Here is a 22,527-nt window from a genome sequence, read left to right as displayed (position 1 = left end):
TAATATAAATATTAAGCTAATTATTTATACAGGATGGTCACAAAACTACTTTTTGAAATAAATTAATTGGCACAACAAGAAGTATTTAGTAATTTGATTAATATAAAGTACATGTTACTGTTGTCGGACAAAAGAAAAAAGATGGTTATTTGACAAATAAAAATTGCTTTCCGCTTAAAATAAATAATCAAAATATCTAATTTAATCATTTAATTTATGCGAAACGCAAATGGATATTGTCAAGAGGCAGCCACGAGGCAGAAAAGTATAGGTTATAAAAATTATGTTGTCTTGTGTCAACGGGTATCCCCTGTTAAGGTAGCAAAAATGACCCCATTCCTAGAAATAAATTTTTATTTTTTTTTGCTTTCTATGTGATTAAAAATAAGACTTATTCCACAAATTGTGCCCCTCATTGTAGATTATGCAGCTGTCTTTTAGTATGTTCTATGAGAAAGATATAAAAGTGTGGTTAGAGACAAACGTTACGGAATGAACGTAGTAATACTTTTTTCGTAAGCGGTCCGAGTTAGCCGGACTTTCGTAATAACAAATTAAAATTTTTTATATTTTAAGGATAAGAATCTCGCCAACGTTCTTGAGGGATTTCATAAAGAGTTCAGCATCTCCTGGTGATTTAATGTTTTTCATCTTATCCGTTGCTTGTCTGATTTCACTAAGCGTTATATCTGCCATTAGTTTTTAATTTTCTTTGAAGTACCTTCAAGCTTTTATTTGCATGTATAGTTTATTGGATTTTTTCGTTATTTCCTCAAATATTCTCTGACTGATTTGTGTACATATTGACTCATTTTCCTTATTTCTTGTTTATTTGTGTTTATATTCTCTTTAATTTTCTATAATATTTCAATAGGGTTTTGGTTTCAGTGCTGAGTTTCTCTTCGTTCTTTATTTTTTGTTAATGTTTCTTTTGACTTTATCGGATAGTTTGTATAATGCATTCATTGATAAAATTTATATATTCGTAAGGGAATGTCCTTGTATTTGAACTTAATTTGGTCTCAAGGTCTTTTTGTATATTTTGATATTACTGGGTAGTGCCCATGTGTGTATTTCACTTTTTCTCAATAATCGATGTCTTTACTTGTCTAAACATATTTTATCGCATACCACACAAAGACCACTAACATGTCTATAAGTTGTTTGGGACAGTCACATCTTGGACAATTTCTCTTTTGTTGTTAATTATATAGTCTAGTTCGTTTTTGGTTGTGCTATTCGGGCTCTGCCAAATCTATCTTATTCGTAGTTATTGTGGAGGACACTGTTCATTTGGAATAAGTTATTCTGAAGAAGAAACCCACCCAGGGTTTCACCTGTTTAGTTACGTTGTTCTCACTGGAATTTTCCTATAGATGTTTCAACACATGTGCTACTGCCAGTTTTGGCAATAAAATCATCACATATTAGAACACACGGCATAGGTGTTTCGTTTAGCGCTACTGACTCGTCTTAAAACTTCTCAACTAGACAGACGTGTCTTCTCAAGAAGACACAAATCAATAACGGAGATGATTAACGGGGTGAAAGAAACATGGTTGGCGGAAAGCTGCCCAGAGATAGAGATGTTTGATAAAGAGCACGATATACTTCATCTTAATTCTTCTTCTTAGGGTGTCTGTTCGTTCCGAACGTTGGCGATTATTCTGGCTATGATGACTTTGTTGGTTGCTATACGGAATAGTTGTGTTGAGGTCTTTCGATTCAATGCTCTCAGATTAGCAAGTCAGGATATTCTTCTTTGTCCTGGGGCCTTTTTTCTTCAATTTTACCTTGTAAAATGCATTGGAATAGCTAGAATCTGCCTTGATTTCTCATTTTATGCCCCAAGTACTACAGCTTATGGCCCTTCACTATGTTGATCTAAAGTTCAAGCCAATATTGAGCAATATGCATAAAAGGTTATTAAGACAGACAAATACATATGCACGTGCACATAACGGCAGCAAAAAACGCCCTCATGTCTACAAACACATGTAAATGTATGCAGTCTGTAAGTATGCAATGATAACGTGTTGTACTTACATTCCGCTACAAAGGGCTCCTTCTTGAGTATTCAATAACATGATTAATTGCTCAAAGTATACCAATGGGGATATGGTGAAATAAACGGAAAATGTTGTAAAGGTTAACAAGTATATAGAAAAGTTCTTGAGTGTGGTGAGATAAGTGACGAAAGACAGCAAACAAATATATGCTTGTTATTTTGTTTGTGAAGTAGATTAAACGTGAATGTCATATATAAAATTTTAATATGTAAAGGTTTAGAATTTTTTTTAATTATTTAAAAAAAATTTAATTTTTTTTAAAACCGGTACATATTAAAATTGTATATATTATGACATTCACTTTTAATTTACTTCACAAACAAAATAACAAACATAGATTTGTTGGCTGTCTCTCGCCACTTATCTCGTCACCCTCAAGAACTTTTCCATAATATACTTGTTGACCTTTACAACATTTTCCGTCTATAAGGAGCCCATTGTAGTGGAATGTGAGTAAAGTCGAAGCGAAGATAGATGGGATATGTGCATTTTATCAATGAAATTCGATATTTTTAAGATATTCCAGAAGCCGCTACAGATAAAATGTCTTAACAAACCTATTAATCATTCAGAATTACTCGACGGATATTAGTACAGTTAAAATAATTAAGACGATAACCGGACAAAATTGATTTAATGAGTGAAATTTTAAGTTTTTTTTTTTACTTTAATGACAAAAAGAGCAAGCCCATTAGCAGAACCCAATTAAAAATTATTTTGCACATCATATTTGAAACATTATTTGGTTGAAAAATCTCATTTTTGTTGGCAAAAAAATATATTAATTTGTTTGGACTAAATTACAGTTGTGTTTATCTTAAAAAGGATATGTTACTATCAACATTTACACAGTGTTGCCAAACTGAATTTTGTTATTTTGGGTGTAAATTTTTTCCACGGATCTCCGAGGGTACAATACAACACGTTATCATTGCATAATTCAGACTGCATACATTTACATGTTTTTGTAGACATGAGTGCATTTGTTGCTGCCGTTTTGTGTACGTGCATATGTATTTGTCTGTTGTCTTAATAACCTTTTATGTATATTGTTCAATATTGGCTTGATCTTATGGATCTTTTTAGCATATTTTATAACCAGACATTGTTCTAACTCTGGTTTTTATTTGTAGCATTTAGTGACTTGTAACCGTTGACCTGAAGATGCTCTGCATATTATAGAGAGCGAAACCGGTCGTCGATAGTTAGAATAAATGATTGTTATGCTTTTGTTACAATAAATTATTGAATACACGCTTTTCTTTAACGGATGTGTTAGGTTTTTTCAATTTTTTTAACGAATGTATGGGATTTTTGTATATTTAATCTGTCGTAACAGTTTTTTTCGAATAATTCTTCGAGTATGGATTTTTTTTATTTTTTGCTTTTTAGTTGATTTTTTTATAATATTTTTAATTTTAGTCACTCACAACTGAAGAAAAGCGTTTCTTAAAAAATTTTTTTCATGTTTTTTTTTACTTTTTTATTTCTTTCACTTTTCAAACATTAAAATATATCGTCATGTTTAAAAACAGGATGTAAGCGATAGACATATTTTTTGCATTTATTTCAACATTTGATACATTTAATCAAAATCATTATTTACACTATTATAGTTTTCGTAGTCTTTCCATCTATTTCTTCTAATGCTTTACTATTTCACGGTGTAGACCCTGTTAGTTTCCACTCCATCCATTAAAGGTTCGTAACAAATTTTGAGTTAATATGCCAAAACGAATTCTAGTGTTAGTTGTAGCACGATTTTCTACCGACGGTTTTTCTAATACTACGATAAAACCCAACTAATTTTTTGAATTCGAGTTTTGGTTGAAGTTTTGTTTCGTATCGTCTTGAAATTTGACACGAATAAGCGCCGATGTTTATACACTCATGGACAAATTATTGCATATTTTAAAATTAAGGTGTGAAATAAAACTTTTTTGTGCTCTCGCCAGTGTCATAGGGATAGGATTTCTTTTCCGAGTGTGATGTTTTAAAGTATCATATAAATGGTATATTCGCATTTAAGTTTGATATGGGCTATATGGCGGCCAAGATAATTTTTAAATTGAATTTCATCAAGGTAAGTATTCACTATTCTACCAAGATGAAGACCTGCGTCATGGTGCATTAACACGAATTTGTTATCCAATATGGCTGGCATATGGCAAAACATGATCTTCTAAAATGTTTTTAATCTACATATCAGCTGTCATTCACCCAATCACCTCCACAAGTTCGGTATCTCCTTTCCAAGAAATACCCCTCCATAGCACTATGCCACCACCACCAAAATTAACACTCTGTATGAGGTTACATCTGGCATAGCGTTCATCATATGGAAGCAAGATTTACAAAACTTCCTCTACAGAAGAGTTAGCGAAAAGTATGTAAGTTATAACCTCATGCAGAGCGTTAGTTTTGGTGGCGGCGGTATAGTGCTATGGAGCGATATTGCTTTGAAAGGACATACCGAACACGTGGAGGTGATTAGGCGAATGCCAGCTAATATGTACATTGAAAACGTTTAAGAAGATCATGTATTGCCATTTGAAAGCCATATTGGAGATGCCATATTGCTGTTAATGCACGTCTTCATGTCGTTAGCATAATGAAGACTTACCTTGATTAGATCCAATTTAAAAATTATACTGGCCAGCAGAAAGCCCAGATCAGATTTAAATCCGATTATAGAATTTATATGACACTTTAAAAACATCGCATTCGGAAAAGAAATCCTATTTCTCTGATACAGATGGCTAAGGAAAAAAGAACAAAAAATTTCATTCCACATGCTTATGCAATATTTTTGTCCGTGAGTATAGAAACAAAGATATGAGCGTTCAAACGCTTAGGATTTTTAAAAACATGATGTACAAACATAAAAAGTGATCGGAATAGGCAAACATTTTTAAACTTTATTGTTTATTTATGAAGCATAACGTAAACAATTAACGTAAAAAGTGAAATTATGTACAGATCGACAAGCGAAAGGTGGCGGCTGACCTTCTCGTATTCTGCATTTGTCGCTGTGTATTTTCGCTCAAGGTCACGCGCCAGCACTGGCTTGTCGGCTTGTATAGTTTATACAATTACCTACGATCTGTAAAAGTTTCAAGTTTCTACATTGTAAAAAACAAGAGAATTTAAGCATTTTCCAATAAAATCGTTTTGTTTTATTTAAACAATTAATAAACATAATTTTTTTTATTGATTATTTGTGTATTGTTGCCGCGAGTGCATACGTCTGCAAATTTTCATTCATTTGCATTGAAGAAAAGGCAGTGCAAATTAACGTCTAAAAATTTGACCCAAACGATTGAACTATACTAAGTTTACATTCAAGATGCAGTAGAAATAAACAAACCAAGACACGTTAACGTTAAATGCTACTAAGAGCACTCCCGAATCATAATTTACAATGTATAAACTTTGGAAATCATGATTTGGGATTTACAATGTATGTATTGTTGTGGAATTTTTTTTAAGAAAATTAAAAAAAAATTAAATTTATATCAACGACCATAAAATCATAGTTTTTCATCACCCTGTATATCACCAACATTGTTTAGAATTTAATTTTGCTATTAAGCAAGTGTTTCGGGAAAAAGTGAAACGACTAATAAGTGATTCGACGAAATGCACGGGACAATGAACAAACATTGCGGTGATTAGAGAGTTGGACATCGTGGTCGAAAACAAAGACGGTTTTAAGATTCTTCCGGGAAGGTATTTTAATGTGGTAAACAAACTGTATTAGTTTTTAGTTTTAAAAGTAGAAAGTAGTAAAGAACTAATTACGATATTATTTGAAATTTGACAAATTGGGAAAGTTATATGGAAGGATATTTGGTTTCTTAAGAAATAAATGGTTTGAGAGAGGTTGTTGTTTATTGGATGGAAAATATCAGGAGAAGGGATAATGGATGTGAGAGTATGGATTTAAGAGAAAAATAAAGATACTGTGAAATTGACATCTGAAGAAGGCAGTCGAGTTGTAAAAGTGTATAATTAGTGTAGAGTGGTGTGATCGGCCTTTGCGAGCAGAATCAAGTTGAAACCAAATCGTCGACCGGTTGAAGAGTTAATTTTCCTGGTCCGAGGGAGATTCCTTTGTTTTGTCTAGAACGAGTAGCTGATTATTATACGTTTGTGCACAAGATATTCGAGCAAGTCCTGTGTGTTTTTCTTGGAAGCAGTTTTGACGAGAGGGATTTTTTCGCAACAACCAGAGAGTACGTGTTGAGAGAATCAAGGACGGCGCAATCCAGAAAACGAGGGAGTGAAGAATAAAAGGTTAGTCAAATCATTTCTCTGAATGGAGAAAATTTATTTATATCAAAACCATATTTGTTTATTTGTTTATTGAACAATTTTTTTAACGCAGTTAGTCATTTCAAATTTGAGAAATCAATTCAAAAGAAGAAAAGTAAAATTAATTCAATTTAGTATGAGTAAATAAGAAATTAATTAAATAAATATTTTTGTCAAAACAAGGAGATATCAGAGTTAGAGTTTGAATTTATTAAGTTAGAGATTGTTGCAACAAAGTTAAATTTTAGTATTTTTTGAATCATATGTACACGGCTTAATTGATAAAAACAATAGATTACATTTATAAGATTTTGAGTGTTTTCAATTTCCCTGTTTCTACCCTGGAAGAAGTAAGCAACTAGAAATACTAGAAGCCACACATCACAGGTATTGTATCAAATACTAAATTAGCCCTGAGAATAAAATTGATTGGAAAATTTAATTGGAATTTAGTTGTGTTTTTACATAGGCAATAAATAAAATAATTGGATAATCAATTAAATTAAGAATTTGCTAATTAATCTAAATAAATAGAAAAAGTAGAGCATAACCGTATATACATTGTAAATTATGAATCGTGAGTGCTCCTAGTAGCATTTAACGTGTCTTGGTTTGTTTATTTCTACTGCATCTTGATTGTAAATTTAGTATAGAGAAAAGCGTTTAAAAAGCATAATTTACGTGTTGATGTGCATTGATTTAAAACGTTGTAGTTGTTCGCAGTCTTCATGTTAATAAAAATTATCGTTAATTTGAACTATTTTAAATAATAGCATGTATTTAACAAATAGGTATTATCTGGAAGTAGGTAAGTATTTTATGGTAGGGGAGCTCAAGCGGGGATTTTTGCAGTTACTCGAGCGCGTCATATTATCATATGGGGAGAAACCTGGTGCCCTGCAGATGTACCTCTACCATATATTACCATATATTAGCTCTTACCACAGGGGAGTTCGTTAAGGGTGGCCCGAAAAAAAAATCTATCCTTAAAAATACTCGAAATTGTCAGATTAAGATAAGGTAAGTTAAGGACATGCAAAACAGTGTATATTTAAAAATCTGACGATTTGAGCTGGACGTAAGGAAATGGGCGAGTTAAAAATTTCACAAAAAAAGCGAATAATTCGCAAAATGAACGTTAGATCGAAAAACTAAAAAATACGTGTTCAATATTTTTCAAAAATCTATCGAATGATAGCAAACATGACCCCCACGGAGAGGGGTGGGAGTTAAATTTAAAATTTTAAATACAAATCCCGCGATATTTCGCAAAATATACATTAGATCGAACAACTCCAAAATACACTTAATCAATATTTTTGAAAAATCTTTCGAATGGTACCAAACGACCCCCCACGGAGGTGGGATGGGGGTTACTTTAAAATCTTAAATAGGAACCCCAAATTTTTATTCCAGATTTGGATTCTTTACCTAAAAATAAGCAACTTTTATTCGAAACATTTTTTCAAATTATGGATAGATGGCGCTATAATCGGAAAAAACGATTGCTGGAAATGGAAAATTAAATTAAAAATGGAAAGTCCCCACTAAAATGGAAAACTTTACTTAACTTTTTTTGGTTTTAGGACCTACTCTTCACAACCCAATAGGTCCCCAAAGCGCTCGAGTGACTGTACATTTAGCATACTTCGCTCCCCTACTATTATATTTAAATCTGTCTTTTGAATTTGACATATCACAAATCAGAACTAAACGTTAAGCAATAATACCAACCTGGAATAGCCAAATAAATAATTGGAGTCTGCCGGAGTTCGTGCGGCAATCGCGACATCCAATTTTCGAGATCTTCGCTCAAATCGGGCACACTATCTTCCTGATAACAACTAACCACGTTATTCATATTTCAAATTTATAGGTTAAGTCAATTTCAATGGACGATGCTTTTCTAGCTGGCTCCGAAACGAGACTGATGCTATAAATACCAAAGTTGTATTCATTGCTGAATAATATTAAGGAAAATACAAAGGAAAATCAGATAAACACAGTGTAATAATTGTGACCGAATCGATTTTACTCAAGAACAAAACTGGCTGTAGAGTAGGAGACCACGTGACATTGTGGAGGGAACATAACACAAATGAGTTGTAACGTTGAATACAGACTAGAGATAGGAACCGAAGGTTATTTAACAACAGTTATCTATCTATTATGCGAATGTAATATTATGTGACTTGATATTTACTTATGTCAGTTTTGAATGGTTACAGGAAATTTATGTAGATGTTAGGAAATAGTTTTTATCTAAATTAACTGGTAAGATTGTATTAAATTGAGAAATCAAACGTCAAGTTTAGTAAGTTTTACCTATTTAAAAGTGTTGAGTAAACAATATATTAAATATTGTAAATAATATTTTAAGATTAGGTACAAAATAATATTTTTTTACCATACGAGTTAGATGCTATTGCATTTACTACTATTTTTACGCAAAAATCATCAACGAGAGACATGTACCTAGTAATTAATCTATGTGGATTAATAATTCAATAAAATTGTGTTTAGGCTAGGAAAGTTTTGGGGTAGTTTCTGATTTCTTCTAGTAGTTTCTGGTTAAACCACTTTCATAGCAGGTAGATTGATTGTTAGCATAGCAGGTAGATTGTTTTTTGTTTGCTATGCGTTCGAAGAATGACGATAGCTGATGGAAATTGTATGCGAAGAGTCAGTGTTGTAGTTTTACATTTTTATTCCATTCGTAAAACAGGGAGGTAGTACGCCTAGATAATTTTTAAATAAGTTTATTTCGGAAACCTTAACAGTTTGAGCGATAAATTATTAGCAAAAAATGTTGCAAATGGCGTCCCCTATTATCCCTTAAAAAATGTTCATCGACGTACCAAACACTCTTATGTATTTTGGGCTGCTGAATCCGAATATGAGGTGTGCGGACAAAATTCCATGACGGAACATTGAAAAAATAGCGAAAAAAGCATAAAATTTCTGTTTTTTCTCGCTTTTTTGCTTAAATCTCGAAAACACTTAACTTTCAGTAAATGGTCTGTTAACAGAAATTAAAGTACCTACTTAAAATTCCCTAAAAATATCACTATGTATTTGGTTTTTTTTTTCAGACGAACCGTTTGGTCTAAAATGCAAGTTGAAAATTGCCAATTTTTAATGGTCCGACCAATCCCACTTTTTACATTCCAAAACTTTATTTTTTATTAGAATGCTGTCAGTTGATAAATTTCTCCTAGTTTTCTATACAAATAATAAATGTTAGTTCATTTGGTATGTCAGCTTACATGAATCCATTCTATCCCAGGAGGCCGGGAATGTCTCTGCTTTTTCCTTAGAGCCACAGAAAATCAGGCACAGATGGACTCACAGTTTCAGTTGGTGTGAAAATTTTCTTTGGATCTGTTATCTTGATTTCTGATAAACTTTGAGGTTTTGTCCTTTTAAAAAGAATTAGTTGAACAGCTCCCTGACTTCCATGAACCTCAGGCGCGGGTTTTATTTTTAACCGAGGAATGTATTGGTTAGGAGCTACTGCATGTTTTGGTGCAATACAAGAAATGTCACTCATGACGTGGAAAGTGTGGTATCCGTCGATTTTATGTACGTTAAAATCAGCGTTTTCGTAAACCTGCCGTGTAAAGCACGGCAGGTCAATTTTCTGCGGATCGCCTGCGAATGCTGACACTTCCAGGCGAACAGTTTCTCTATAGGATGAACAAAACCCCAAAGCGGAAACTACATCAACCTATTTTCTTGAGCCGTAGTTTTTGTAGAGAAAACGGCCAACTCTGAAAGGAATGATGAGACGAATTATCTGGGCCTTACTACCGCTACAAAACCATTCGACTTAAACCACACTTTTCACGTATGGGTGGCATTTCTTGTATTGCACCAAAACATGCAGTAGCTCATAAGCAGTCCATTCCTCGGTTAAAAACTAAACCCGCGCCTGAGGTTTATGGAAGTCAGGGAGCTGTTCAACTAATACATTTTGAAAGGACAAAACCTAAAAGGTTTATCAGAAATCAAGATAACATATCCGAAGGAAATGTTCACACCAACTGAAACTGTGAGTCCATCTGTGCCTGATCTTCTGTGGCTCTAAGGGAAAAGCAGAGACCATCCCGGCCTCTTAGGATCGAATGGATTCATGAAAGCTGTCACAAGAGAAATACCATATTCATATTATAAAATAACATTTATTATTTGTACAGAAAACTAGGAGAAATTTATCAAATTACAGCATTCTAATAACAAATAAAGTTTTGGAATATAAAAAGTGGGTTTTGCCGAGACCGTTAAAAATTGACAATTTTCAACTTGCACTTTAGACGTCTGAAAATAAAGTGAATAGTGATATTTGTAGAGAATTTTAAGTATTTTAATTTCTGTTAACAGAACATTTACTAAAAGTTAATAATTTCCCAGATTTTAGCAAAAAATCGGAATAAAGCAGAAACTTTCGCTTTTTTCGCGATTTTTTCAATGTTCCGTCAAGAAACTTTGTCCGCAAACCTCATATTCAGATTCAGCAGCCCAAAATACATATATAATGAAAGAAATCAGAACTACCCCAAAACTTTCTCACTAGGGAGCTCGTAGAGTACAAATTGACTGAATTATAGATGGATGGCTTTTAGATTAGGGTGACCAAATCATAAACTTGAAAAACGGGACACATCCAAGGAGCACAAAGAGCAGTAGCGCACCTAGAATTTTCCTCGGAGTGGGGGGAGGGGTTGGCTTGGGCACCGAAATTTTTTTGTATTGTTTGTGAAAGACAAGTTACATTTTCATATGCCCTGGGTGGGAAAAGGGGGTTAACCCATAAACACCGACTTCCAAAAAGGGTTTAGGGCGATACCCTCCAGCTAACCGAGGGCCCTCCATCGAGACGTAATCATTGAAACATGGTCTTTTAACTAACTTGGGACATATAAATCCTATTCAATTTACGCACGATCAAGACTGCGAAACAGAAGCGAGAAACAAGGTTAAGGTTAACGTAACCAAGAAAAAAAAAAGAAAAATGACTGGTTTCACTGGAAGATGTTGAAAGAGGTAGAAAAAACCAAAAAATAAAACAAAGTTACAAAAAAGTCAGAGCAACCGAAAATACACCCAGCATTAAAACAAGACGACAAAAAAACCAAAAAGAAGAAACCGTATTTGAAGACAAAGAGAGCAGCAGAATAAAGAAAGGATGGAGGATATAGAGAATGTTGGAATTCCTAAAAAATGAAATAATGCTAACAGTGAGCTTAAAGAATACCACAGCAAGGATCAGTTTTAACGAAACAACTTGTAAGGATATCGATGTAAACTAAGCCGCGAAACAAGGTGACTCTATGTCCCCGACACTATTTAACCTGATATTGGAAGTAATCATAAGGAAGACAAACTTCGCAAACAAAAACATTATTTGAGATCAACTTTAACTAGTAGTGTATGCCGATGATCTAGTCATCATAGCGAAGACGAAGGTGATACTTATAAAAGCAGTTGGAAAATTAGATAAGGAAGCAAAGGACTGGAGATAAACCAGCACAAAATAAAATACGTACAGCAACTCAGAAATATCTAGTAACACAGAACCATAAATTTGAAACTACCTTTAGGTAATTGGGAGTATCAATAGGAAAAACCGAAAAATAGAGAACAGAGGAAAGAATTCTAAAAGGCAAAAAACATAAATATGGAATGAATAGAAATCTGCTGAGAATCAATACTCTAAGTAAGAGAACAAATATGAACCTAAACAAGACCTTAATAAAACCTGTTGTTACATATGGGGTGGAAACGACGACGATTAAAAATAATGAGAAAGGTAGTCTTCTGAAATTTGAAATAAAAATAATGAGAACAATACTGGGCCACAATGTAACAGGAGATGGAGAAATAAGAATAAAAACAAATCCGAAATTGAAGACGAATTAAAGAGAGAAATTTATTGTTGTTTATTTGGGTTTATTTATATGACTGCGGACACTAAATCCATTCGCCAATTTTACTATTTTTTATTTTATTAGTCATTTTTTCGTATCTTATCCTAAAACTAATACTAATATTAATCTGTAATAAACAATTCTGCTAACAAATAACTATTTTCTGTATATTTTTTAATAATTTTTTATAATATATTCTTTTTATTTTTTTTTAATGATATTCTCAGAGTTCCCCAGCAAAAACAGCAACATTCTTCTTTAGCCCTCTACTTAATTCGAAAGCTTTACAATGGATTGTCCAAGTTCGTCATTCATTTTCATCTACATATTTTTTTTATAATATATTTTTTTAATTATTATTTTTTTCTATTATTTTTTTCATATATTTTTTTACAAATAGGGTGTCCCAAAAGTAGCGGAACGGTCGAATATTTCTCGAAATAAACATATTATCGGAAACTGAAAAATACTTGTTTAATAATTTTCAAAAATCTATCGAACAGCAGAAAATACGACCCCCCACTCCACCCCCTAGAGGTGAGGTGGGGGTAACTTTGAAATCTTAAATGGAAACCCCCAGATTTTATTTCAGTTTTGGATTCCTTATGTAAAAGTAAACAACCTTTACTCGAGACATTTTTTGAACTATGGATAGATGGCGCTATTATCGAAAAAAACCATTTATCCTGGTGTCATAGGTAAATAATAGAAACGGTCTAATATCTCATGAAATACAAGTCCAAATGAAAAACAAAAAAAAAAGTATTTAATATTTTTCAGAAACCTATCGAGTGGCATCTAACACGACCCCCTACTCCACAAACTGGAGGTGGGGTGGGGGGTAACTCTAAAATCTTAAAGAGCAACCCTCATTTTTTATTGCAGATTTGGATTCGTCGTGAAAAATTAAGCAACATTTTTTTGGAACAATTTTTAGAATTGTTGATAGATGGCGCTAATAAATCGTCTTTTTCCAATTATAGCGCCATCTATCAACAACTCTAAAAATGTTTCAAATAAATATTGCTTCATTTTTCATGATTAATCCAAATCTGTAATAAAAAATATAGGTTGCTTTTTAACATTTTAAAGTTAACCCCCACCCCATCTGTAGGGGGTGGGGTGGAAAATCAGGTTTGTTGTTACTCGATAGGATGTTGGAAAATATTAAACACACGTTTTTTGTTTTTTCATTTGAAAGTGTATTTCTCGAGATATTAGAGTGTTTTTATAATTTACCTATGGTATCAAAATAAATGGTTTTTTCCGATTATAGCGTCATTTATACACAATTCGAAAAAATGTCTCAAATAAAACTTACTTACCTTTACATAAGGAATGCAAATCTGCAATAAAACTGGGGGTTTTTATTTAAGAGTTTAAAGTTACCTCCCACCCCACCTCCAGGGGGTGGAGTAAGGGATCGCGTTTAGTGTTATTGGGTATATTTTTACAAATTATTAAAAACGTGTTTTTCAGTTTTTCGATCCGATGTTTAGTTCGTGAAATATTCGACCGTTCCGCTACTTTTGGGACACGCTGTATATAATATTTTTTTATATTTTTCCCTTATTTTTTTTAATATTATTTTTTTATATTTTTTATTATATTTTTTTCTTTTTTTTAATATATTATAACAATTTACAAAAAATAATTACTAATATTACTAGAGAAATTTAATAAAATCAACCCAACGTAAATACGTGATATTTAGGCGTCCAGAGACCCTTTTTGGGACCCGGGACAAATCGTTAAAAAACGGGACAATTCCGTTTTTACGGGACGTTTGGTCACCCTATCTTAGATCGACTTGATTCTTCCTCTTACAGTGTCTATCCTTTCCGCATGTTAGCGATCAGCATAGCTATCCTATCTTTGCTGCTATTCGGAATAGTCCGGCTGTAGATGTATTGAACCAATTGCTCAGGTTTTGAAGCCAAGATATTCTTTTTCTCCCTGGTCCGCTCTTTCCAAATACCTTGAAGGGTGAGTTTCAACAAGCCATATCTCTGTTTATTCCTAATAACATGGCCAAGATATTCTAATTGGCGTTCTTTGATTATTTTAATAATTTCGAATTTCTTGCCTATTCTACGTAAGACTTCACCATCCGTTACACTCTCGCGTGTAACGCGTTCCATGCGTAATGGCGTTCCAACTCGCGAGTCTTTGCCGCGGTTACTATTGCCTTCCATGTTTTTCGAAATTGTACCACTATTTCCCATTGTCTCTGTACTTTCATCTTCTCCAGATTTTCTCTGACTGCATCTCTCTACATTTTCCTAGGCCGTCCTACAGACCTTCTTTCATCTGGTCTTTCCCAAAACAAATTGCTTATAAGGCTGTTGTTGTTACTGCATATCACATGCCCTGCCCATCTGAGTCTATTGGCCTTTATATATCTGTCTAGATTTTGTATTCCTAAGCGTGACTCTAACTAGTTATTGTATCTGCGTCTCCATTCATTTGTCACGCTGTCTCTGCAAGGGCCATGTATCATTCGAAGGATTTTTCGTTCCCACACCAGCAATGTATTTACTTCTCTTGAAAATGCATCTGTAACACCAGATTTCAAAGGCCTAGAGTTTGCTTACGTTATTATATTCCTTATAATAGGTAACTTAGAAAATGCATGGCATCTTATGGTAGAGATTTTAGCACCAATATTAAATAGTGACTTCTGAAAAGAAACTTTATCGGACGCTGGTCTTGCTTTTCCTATACTTACGTTGTTTTATTTTTAATAGAGAGGCTGTTTCTGTTTGTATGTCTGTCAATTAGTTGTTGGTTAACCAAAAACCTGTATTTAATCTTTCAAGCTTACTGGCTAGTACGTTATTTATTTTTTTCATATTGAGATTAAGTCCATCTTCTCTACTTGTATTAAATTTAACGCTGTGTCTAGGTACACGCTAACGTGTACGCAAATAAAAAAGTTAGGTACACGCTTAAACGTCATCAAGTCAGTGACGTCATTATTTAGCGTGTACTATGACTGGGTTTTTTGGTACACGCTAATTTGAGCCGCGTGTATGCTGTGGTATTAAGTATCTGTAAGTATCGCGAGTGTCAGAGTGTGGTTAGAATTTGTCTAATCGGGTTATGTTTACACTTTAATATTGATTTGTAAAGAGTTTCCTTATTTTTTACTTGTTTAGTGTTTTTTTTAAATTAACTATATGGAGTGTGGACAAATATTTAGTTCTTTTAATGAGTTTAACAACATTCTAAAACAGTATGAAAAAGATAAGAGACAAAAATTCGTGATTAACGGTAGCAGAAGTAATAAGATAAAATATACGGGGCGATTGATTAGTGTGATAAAGCTCAGTAGATCCGCTATAGTAATAGATAGCAATAAAAGTTAGTATCAAAAATTTTAGCAAACTTTGAGCTTCATATTGCAAAATTACTAAAATTAATTAGAATGTTACAGGGCGTTCGATAATATACTGGCGGACCAAACTTATGTTTTTTAAATGGAACACCCTATATTTTATTTTATGTTCGAAATCTTCTTAACTTCCATATCACAAAAATATAAAGGTTTATTATGTTATACAGGATATTTACAAAGTTATAACCAATTTTCTATGAAAATCGTAACAAGTTCAACTCCCTGTATAAATAAAAATAAACACCAAATTAACTGGTATAATTAACTTACGTATAAAAATTATTTTAGCAGTATTTTGTATATATCATGTTAACTAATATTTATTTTGCTTAACCTGAGTATATACTTTTATATGCATATTGTTTTATTACAATTAAGTTTGAAACATCTGAATAGTTTTGCTTCCCTTTCCCTTCCCTTAATAAAAATATTTTCTATCAAACAAACAACAAACACTAAAAATATCAAAATAGCGTGTACCAAAATATAAAGTCACCGCGCACGCTTAATAATGACGTCACTGGCTTGATGAAGTTTAATTCGCATGTACCTAACTTTTTTATTTGCGTACACGTTAGCGTGTACCTAGACACAGCGTAAATTTGATATGCGCGACATTATTCTTTGCAAACTGTCTCTAAGCTATCTGCAAACATTACTGCGTCGTCACCAGTCGTCGGTATATATATAGTCGAGGAAATGAAGCTGAAAAAATGGCAAAACCTTGCAATTTTTTCGTCCAGCATCGATTTGTACAAAAATTTGGGTTTAGGCTCATTACACCCTCTACTTCATTTTCTATATTGAGCCGCTGTACGCTTTTGATTTTTTAAGGGTGAAAACTACCCCTAATTGTAAAAAATTATAAAATAACATTTTAAACTTTAGTATTGTCAACATTTGGTTCTTACTAGTTACATAATGATTGTTTTATGCTTTAAGATATACTATCATAATATTTCAGCCCTTAAAACCACCCTTGTTGGAGCTATATATAAAAACTTTACTTATACTAAAAGAATAATTTCGGCTTGCATCGATTTACATAAAAATTTGGGATTAGGATCATCTTACCCTGTACTTCATATTCTGTATCATGCTTAAGGGCGTTGATTATTTTTAAGGGTGTAAACTACTCCTTATTATCAAAAATTATATAAAAACATTGTAAATTTTAGTATGTGTAAACTTTGGTTTTGATTGGTTAAATAATGATTGTTTTATACTTTAGGATATAATATCATAATATTTCAACCCTTAAAAACCACCCTTATTACCATCACAATTTTTATAAGTAGATAATTTAATAGATCTATACAGAAAAAAAAAGAAGAATTAAAGAATTACAAAAACATTTATTTACACAAAAATACGAATTTACAAATATGTACAAATAAAAAATACAAATAGTTCTTTAGTCATCTTCTAGTATACGAACCGGTTCTGTGGTATTATACATACTCGTACATTGAAAATTATCCATAAGCGGACTATCCGAATTTTTCGAAAAAAAAAATTCGTTTTATAAACATAGCTTCTTCATTTTTGACGATAAAAAGTTTTTTCAAAAATGACTTTATAGGATATTTGAAGAGTTATAAGACTGTGAAAACTAAATTCCGTAAGATCCCTTAGTTTTTAATTAGGGTGGGTTTAAAGGGCTCGAATAAGGGAGTGTTTGCTCGTAAATAGAGGTTTTAAACAGCCATGTCTCGCTAACTGTTCATTGTAATGAAAATCTATGCACATGAGAATTTTAGTTATTAAAAAAGCTACAATTTAGTAGTCAAGAATTTTTTTCGTATCTCCAGTATTTTCGAAGATATTTTGAAGTAAACGGTAAAAAATGGGAAATTCCAAAAAATTAATTTTTCTTTAAACTCCAATTTTTCTAAAATTATGCCTTTTAAATAGGTCAAACTTCTTGGATGTATTCATAATACAAATATACAAGGAACTACAGAAAGGTGAAGACCAATTTTTAATTAGGAGGGTAGTTAGGGGGTTGTTTTCTCTGATTTTTTCATAGAGAAAAGCAGGTCGCGACATTTTTTTGATCATAAGTCACTTAATTTTCAGGATAGAAACTTTTTATTATTATTTTTTGAAAGGGCTAACTGTATACTTGAAAAAAGATTATTATTTTTTGAAAGGGCTAACTGTATACTTGAAAAATGCAAACTTTTTCCGTTATTTTACTTTGAATGTTTCAAATTATGCATTTGACGAAAAAAGCTAACTTTTAACATGCCGTATCTCGGTTTGTATTGGTCTTAAAGATATTACAGAAAAAGAATTTGGTTTGTATTACTAAAATATACAATTTTGATATGTACAGTTTTTTGACTAAATGCATATTTTTCGAGGTATTCTCAAAAAACCCTCTAAAAAAGTCGATTTTTTCATCGAAAAACTGTTACATTCAAGCGCGAATAACTCGAAAAATATTAGTTTTACGAAGAAAATGTAAAAAACATTTTTTCTTAGAATTACATTTTACATCGATTTACATGGTTCAAATGTAATAAAAAATTCCCGCCCCCGAGATGGGGTGGCAACCACCCCCAAGGGTTTAGCGTACAGCGGCTTGATATAGAAAATGATCCTTGGACTATTCCCTACCTTTCCATTTCCTCGACTACTAATGTTGTTTAGACATTTAGCCGCTCCGTTAACTAATACGCCTTACTGTAGTTCTTTCAGTGCTTGCTCTAAGATATATCGATGGCTAAGAGGACAAATATTGTACGTCAATTTTTGTTTAAAACGAGAAAGTCCCTGCTCTATGCCAGTCGAGATGAAATTTTTATTGTGCTCAAATATTGTAACTCCTCTTAGAACGGTTTGCTAGTTACTAAAGTAGCATTAAAGACCTGTCCATAAACAACACCATAAACTTAGAGCACAAATGTTGTATGTCCAATAATACAATACTTGTGCGTTCACAAAATTCAAACCAAACGACTCTTTTATTGTGTGTCCAAAGTTACAATATTTGTCCAAATTATTGGAGGCTCGTCAGCCTATAGTATGTGTTACACGTGTCTGCGTAAAGGTAGCCTAAGGTTTAATTGTGTTTGACTCTATGCATCTTTATTCCGTTAAGAGCGTAGGCGCAAAATTTCGAGCCAATGCTTTTCAAATGTATTCATTTTTTTTCGAATCCTGAGAAAACTAATAAGTATTTAAAAAAATTTAAACGCACAATGAAGGACTACGTTATTACCGGGCCGAAAGTCCTCGAAAACAACTATAATGTTTAATTTAATGGGTAACAGAGGTGAAAAAAAAAACAGAGAAACTTCAGTGTGATTTATAATTTCCAATATCTTATTCAAAAGAAACTTTTTGTTTATTCTAAGGGAATTCCGGCCCTCGGTGACAATGTAATCTTTCATTGTGCGTTTAAATTTTTCAAAAATATTTATTGGTATTCTCAGGAATCGAAAAAAACTGAATACATTTAAAAAGCATTGCTCCGAAATTTGGCGCCTACGACCTTAACAAAAAATTTATTTGTACTACTAGTACTATTTTAAAGCTGATTTTATGATATTTTCACAATTGCAGTATGGAAATAATATATTGTGTCCATGTTTTCTTCACATTTATTGTATGTCCATACAGGGGGATATTTTAGCTTGTTAAATGTGATTAACATTTAACCCTAAGAGAAATAGAACTGAATAAGTTATAAAAGAAAGGTGTAACACGAACATAACTGTAATTTAGTTACTTTTAAAGTATGTACGGTTTGTCACGGATAACGCAAACTTTTAAATTGATTTTAGCGAAAACATCAATTTTGGACATACAATATTTTTTGTCCTCTTAGCCATCGATATGGTCAGATTACACATTAATGATGAACGTAATAAACATTTTAATTACGGGTATCTAATTAATATAGCTACATATTCAATTGGTAATATTTTATTGTACAGTACAGTTTAGTTGTTTACTACGTGGTAAATATATCTTAAAATACCTTTTTTAATGCATAATAAATTTCCGTCACACTGCTACAATTTCTTCTGCAAGCCAATATAACTTGCAAGTCTTGTAAAGCTTGCCATGTACATATCAATATCTATTTTTCTCTTTTGATATATTAAGAGAGCAATTCTGTTTATTATGTTCTTCAACGATTGGTTGGTTATTCATGAAAACTGTTTTACCTATATCAGAGCTTTGTTATCTGTTTTTGGTAATAGTATTGAACAAAGACTTCCAACTGAAACAAAAAATGTGTAAGTATTACCTAATATGTTTGGTAGTATAATCTTGATAATTTTATTATTTATATGTTACATAAATAAATTACGGTAGGGGAGCAAAGTATGCTAAATGTGCAGTCACTCGAGCGCTTTGGGGACCTATTGGGTTATGAAGAAAAGGTTCTAAAACCAAAAAAAAAAATTAAGTAAAATTTTTCATTTTAGTGGGGACTGGTCCATTTTTAATTTAATTTTCCATTTCCAACAATCATTTTTTTTTAGATTATAGCGCCATCTATCAATAATTCGAAAATATGTCTCGAATAAAAGTTACTTATTTTTAAGTAAGGAATCCAAATCTGTAATAAAAAATGGGGGCTCCCATTTAAGATTCGAAAGTAACCCCCACCCCACCTCCATGGGGGGTCGTGTTTGGTGCCATTCGATAGATTTTTTAAAAATATTGAATACCTAAGTGTATTTTTCAGTTTTTCGATCTGATGTTCATTTCGCGAAATATCGCGCGATTGTATTTAAAATATTAAATTTACCCCTCACCCTTCTCCGTGGGAAATCGTGTTTGGTATTATTCGATAGATTTTTGAAAAATATTGAGTACTTATTTTTTAGTTTTTCGATCTGTCATTCGTTTCCCGAAAGATTCGCTTTTTTCTTGTGAAACTTTGGGACTCAAATCGTCAGATTTTTGAAATATACACGGTTTTGCATGTACTTAACTTACCTTATCTTAATCTGACGATTTCGAGTTTTTCTAAGGATAGATTTTTCTTTTCGGCCCCCCTCCCCTTAACCAACTCCCCTGCATTAAGGGCCAATATATGGTAGAGGTACATTTTCAGGGTACAAGGTTTCTCCCCATGTGATAATCTGACGCGCTCGAGTAACTGCAAAAATCCCTGCTTGAATCCCCTACCATTATATTAAACTAATATTTTTAAAATTGAAAGAAGGAATTTTATTATTTATTTATTAGCTTTATTTTAAACAAATTATTTAGTGTTACTTTAACGGTTCTGTATGCTTTATTCATATGTTAGCAGATAGAGTTAGTGTTTTGTATTATTTTAAATTATTAATGAAATATAAGTATTATTTTATATTAAATTTAATAATTCTTATACATATAAAATACATAAAATGTTTAAAAATAAAATTTGAGTATAATTTTATATTATATAATTAGTATATTAGTAATTTATATTAATAATTCTTATACATATAAAATACATAAAATGTTTAAAAATAAAATTTGAGTATAATTTGACAGGGATTTATTAGCAACTAACGTTATAAGGTTGGTAGAAATATATTGCTTTTATATATTTACTACGTCTTCAGTGTCTATTAGGTATGTAGAAATTGTACTCAATAACCGTATTCGGTCATTGACCGAAATTTATACCCATAACGCGTTGTAAATTTACTTAAAATCTCACATTGCGTTTCGGGCATTTTAGACATGCAAAGACGCGTTGTGGATAAAATGCGAAGACCCACAATGCGCAACTACGAAGACCGTCGGACAAACACGACGATTTTTTGCGTTATGGGTAGTGTGACCACTAGTCCGAAAAATCCGGGACATGGCCCGAATTACGAAGTCGTGTCCCGGCGTCCCGGAGAAGGCTTCCAGGTCATCCGAATTTTCAAAGTTTTGGTAAAATTCTATTTTGAAATTTTGAATACGTTACTCTTCTAAGAATTCTCATCAAATTGAATTGGTGGGACGAAAAAAGTCGACAATTTCTAGAGTGTAATACTACTACCACATCCAAAACGCATGCATTTCATCTCGTTGTATTATAGTTCTACAAAAACTAAAACGATGGTCTGTTTTTCGTTTCTGTATTTTAATTATCGTCTTGTGAAAAAAATGGCCCGATTTTCATTGAAAAGTCCCGGATTTCAGGTATTTTTTTCAGCCTTGTCCCGGATTCGACTGAAGTGGAGTTGGTCACACTAGTTATGGGCAATAAAAATAACCACAAAGCGAAGCTTATTACAATTTTATTTAAAAAATGTAAAAAAAATGCTTTACTAAAAATGATGGCTATAAAAAAAGATGGCTATAAATGATGCTAAATGATGTAAATAAAAATACAAATACCACATAACGAAAGTTCTAATTTTATTTAAAAAATGCAGATAAAAATAAGTTTTAAACACAAAAATTTTTAGAACCAAATTTCTTCATTTATTTTTGCATGTCAGCGATCCATGACACTTTGAATTACATTGTTTGTTCCTTTGTTTACAGGAACATTTATTGTCGTCACAAACTTTTTACGTACAAACTTTTTATCGTACAGTTGCATCTGAGAAAACCTTGACCAGAACCTTTGGATGACTTATTTTGTGCAGTTCACAAGGGTATTCTTTTACTACTAATATCATTTGATTTAAACATGAATTGCGAATCGGTTTGAAGGAGTTCATTTCTTAAAAATAATCTATCCAGTGGTCCATTCTCAGTACTGAGTTTGTACAAGCCATCAATATTAATTTCAGAAACAATGGCTAATATATTTCTTGGAGTTAATCGACCTCTATCAACATCCGGCACTCGAATCAAAACATTAGTC

The 22,527-nt window shown here is 32.3% G+C and overlaps 2 protein-coding genes across 3 annotated transcripts in view; both read right to left on the bottom strand.

Moving 5' to 3' along the window:
• Positions 1 to 8,568, bottom strand: part of LOC114325918 (PI-PLC X domain-containing protein 3) — an 82,040-nt gene extending 73,472 nt beyond the window's left edge. The window contains exon 1 of the mRNA XM_028274069.2: positions 8,118 to 8,568. Coding sequence (XP_028129870.1) covers positions 8,118 to 8,244 — 127 coding nt within the window. The 5' untranslated portion in view covers positions 8,245 to 8,568. The remainder of the gene's footprint in view (positions 1 to 8,117) is intronic.
• An 11,056-nt stretch (positions 8,569 to 19,624) lies between these two features.
• LOC114325919 (synaptic vesicle glycoprotein 2B) overlaps positions 19,625 to 22,527 on the bottom strand; it is a 103,031-nt gene continuing 100,128 nt past the window's right edge. For both annotated transcript variants that reach the window (XM_028274070.2, XM_028274071.2), the window contains exon 11: positions 19,625 to 19,941. In XM_028274070.2, coding sequence (XP_028129871.1) covers positions 19,886 to 19,941 — 56 coding nt within the window. In that variant the 3' untranslated portion in view covers positions 19,625 to 19,885. The remainder of the gene's footprint in view (positions 19,942 to 22,527) is intronic.

The sequence above is a fragment of the Diabrotica virgifera genome, chromosome 4, assembly GCF_917563875.1.
Source record: "Diabrotica virgifera virgifera chromosome 4, PGI_DIABVI_V3a".
NCBI classification, from domain to species: domain Eukaryota; kingdom Metazoa; phylum Arthropoda; class Insecta; order Coleoptera; family Chrysomelidae; genus Diabrotica; species Diabrotica virgifera.
The sequence above is the reverse complement of the archived record's forward strand: the minus strand, read 5'-3'. Positions and strand labels throughout refer to the sequence as shown.